The 2,644-nt window shown below is 52.3% G+C and overlaps 1 protein-coding gene across 1 annotated transcript; it reads right to left on the bottom strand.

Moving 5' to 3' along the window:
- LOC104130978 (zinc finger protein 91-like) lies at positions 1-1,881 on the bottom strand. The gene has a single exon (XM_009644085.1). The coding sequence runs from the start codon at positions 1,879-1,881 to the stop codon at positions 1-3; it is 1,881 nt and encodes a 626-aa protein (XP_009642380.1).
- Positions 1,882-2,644: the final 763 nt, after the last annotated feature.

Here is a 2,644-nt window from a genome sequence, read left to right as displayed (position 1 = left end):
TCAGCTCTCCTCTTCACTCTTTATGGGGGCCAGTGCTCTTTGTTCGGTGTGGTGGGGTCCACTGCTGGCCCTTGTGGACTCCTGCTGTTTTGTGCAGGGAGAAGTTCCTTCCCGTGCATGGATTTTCTGGTGCCTCCTCAGGTACTTCTTCAGCCGGTAGCGCTTCCCACAGACCCCACACTTGTAGGCCCCACCTCGGGAGTGGAGCAGCTGGTGTTTAATCAGGTGGCGCTTCTGGGGGAAGCATTTCCCACACTTGGTGCACTTGCAAGGCCCCATGCGGATGTGGATTGTTTGGTGACGGAAGAGGTTGGCCTTCTGATTGAAGGTCTTCTCGCACTCAGGGCACTGGTAGGGCTCCTCCTTGGTGTGGATCCGCTGATGCCGAACCAGATTCGACCGCTGGGTGAAGCTCTTCCCGCACTCGGTGCATTTGAAGGGCTCGCTCATGTGGACTCGCTGGTGGCGGATCAGCTTGCGGTTCATGCGGAAGCTCTCCCCGCACTCGCTGCACTTATACGGGCCCTCACTCGTGTGAATCTTCCTGTGCCTGGTCAGATTTGACTTCTGATTGAAACTCTTCCCGCACTCAGGACAGGGGAATATCCGTTCACCCTTGGGAGCTCCTTTTGTTGAGGGATCTTTCTTGGACATGGATTTCTCCTGGTTCTCCACCATCCTCTCTTTGGTGGGCTGATAGCACTTCTTCTGCTTCCTCTTTGGGCTCTGGCTCTCCTGGTGGTTGGCCTCCACACCGGGTTCCTCTTTCATTTGGATCCTCTGGATAGCACTGAGGTTTGGTTTCTGCCCATAATACATCCCAAATTCAGTGCTTTCCTGTGGTTCATCCTTCACATGGAGCACCCAGTTACTGATGTCCCATTCATGCTGTCCATCAGCATCTTCTTCCTTTTTAAGCTGTCTCCCCTGTAAAGCCATCAGTGGGATCTTTGGATCAAATTGCTTTCCATAGTCCGGGTTTTCTGGTGGCTCTTCCTTGATGTAAAGTTTCTGACAGGCTATTGCAGTAATGTTTGCTGTGTCATCAGTGGGTGGGTCTGATTCCTCCTTCATCTGGATTTTCCAAGGAGGTTTTTTTGGATTAGATGGGTTTCTAGGTATGCTACACCCCTGGGCTACGTCTCCTTCATGGGACATATTCTCCAACATATTATCCTCTGACCTCAAGGCAAAATCAGGCTCCTCTTTAATCTTGGTAACCTGGAGAGACACACTATCAATGTGTCCCTCAAGTGGTTTTTGCTTAGCATGGTTCCTCTGGTGGACATTGAAATACCGCTTGGTGCTCAAGCTCTTCCCACACTCTGTACAAATGAAAGGGCCCCCACGGAGGTGTATCTTCTGGTGGGCCAGCAGTGTGGCACTTTGCCCAAAGCACCTACTGCAGTCAGGACATTTGAAGGGCTTCTCCCTCTTGTGGATCTCCTTGTGGGCAGTGAGGGTCCCCTTCTTCACAAAGCTCTTCCCACACTCAGTGCAGGCAAATGGCCTCTTCTCCGTGTGTGTCCGCATGTGGATGTTGAAGTAGATCTTTGTGCTCAGGCTCTTGCCACAGCGGGTGCAGAGGTAAGGACCACCCTTGGTGTGTGTCTTCTGGTGGGCAGCCAGACATATCTCCAGGCGGAAGCAGCGCCCGCACTCCCCACAGCAGAAGGGCTTCTCTCCAGTGTGGATGCTCTGGTGGGTCGTGAGGTGGCCGCGGGTGGTGAAGCGCCTCCCACACTCCCCACAAGTGAAGAGCTCCTCTGCTGTGTGGATCCGCTGGTGCCGCTTCAGGTTTCCCTTCTTGCTGAAGGATTTGCCGCACTCCTGACACGGGTGCGTCTTTAGCACCATGCGCTTAACCAAGAAGTCCTTCATGGCAGCAGTCAGTGCCCTGCACCCAGCAGTGCGGGATGGGCCTGCCAAGCAGCCCGCAGGTACAAAAAGGCCAGAATGTTATGCAGATGGACTGCCTGGGGGGATACAAAACCCATCAGGACATGCATATCGAAGTGTACTTTAATGGATGCACTTTAGTCCCCATAGCGGAAAGGGCGCTGCTGCTGTACGCCAGGCCAACAAGGAGTGGTGTGTGGTCTTCCTCACTTCTCAGCTTCTTTCCACCTCAGCTTGCAGATGCAATGTTTGTAACTCCATCTCCTGCCTCCTCTGATCTCCTGAAGAGGCTTCGCTGGCATTCCCGGGGACTCGGATTGCCAGACTGAAAAAATAAAGGGAAAATTATTGAGGCGTTATTTCTCCTTCTCCTGTGTTCTCTGTGTAAACACAACGGGTGGCACCTTGGCTGCTCTGTGGGAGACAGAACCGGAGACTTTTGAAGCCACAGGCTCAGCTGGACTCCAGCAGAGAGAGCAGGAACAGGATCATTGCCCCTGGTGATGGGGGATCTGTAATGCACTCGCTGCTGCAATGACACTGAGGTTTCGGCACTACAATTGCTGCACTACTGATTTACGCTCAGAACAGTCCTCTGTCCTTTGGCCAAGGAGATTTGTAAGTAAGTAAGTTAATTAATTAATGCACTCCGAGGTAATTGTTGTAATTAATCCCATTTTTGAGGAGTGACTGTGTAGCAATCCAAATCCCCAAAACTTAGAAGAAAACCAAACTGGGCACCATT

Source organism: Egretta garzetta, unplaced genomic scaffold, assembly GCF_000687185.1.
Source record: "Egretta garzetta isolate BGI_Z169 unplaced genomic scaffold, ASM68718v1 scaffold117, whole genome shotgun sequence".
Lineage (NCBI taxonomy): Eukaryota > Metazoa > Chordata > Aves > Pelecaniformes > Ardeidae > Egretta > Egretta garzetta.
Note: the sequence above shows the minus strand (reverse complement) of the source record. Positions and strands in the feature narration are given on the sequence as shown.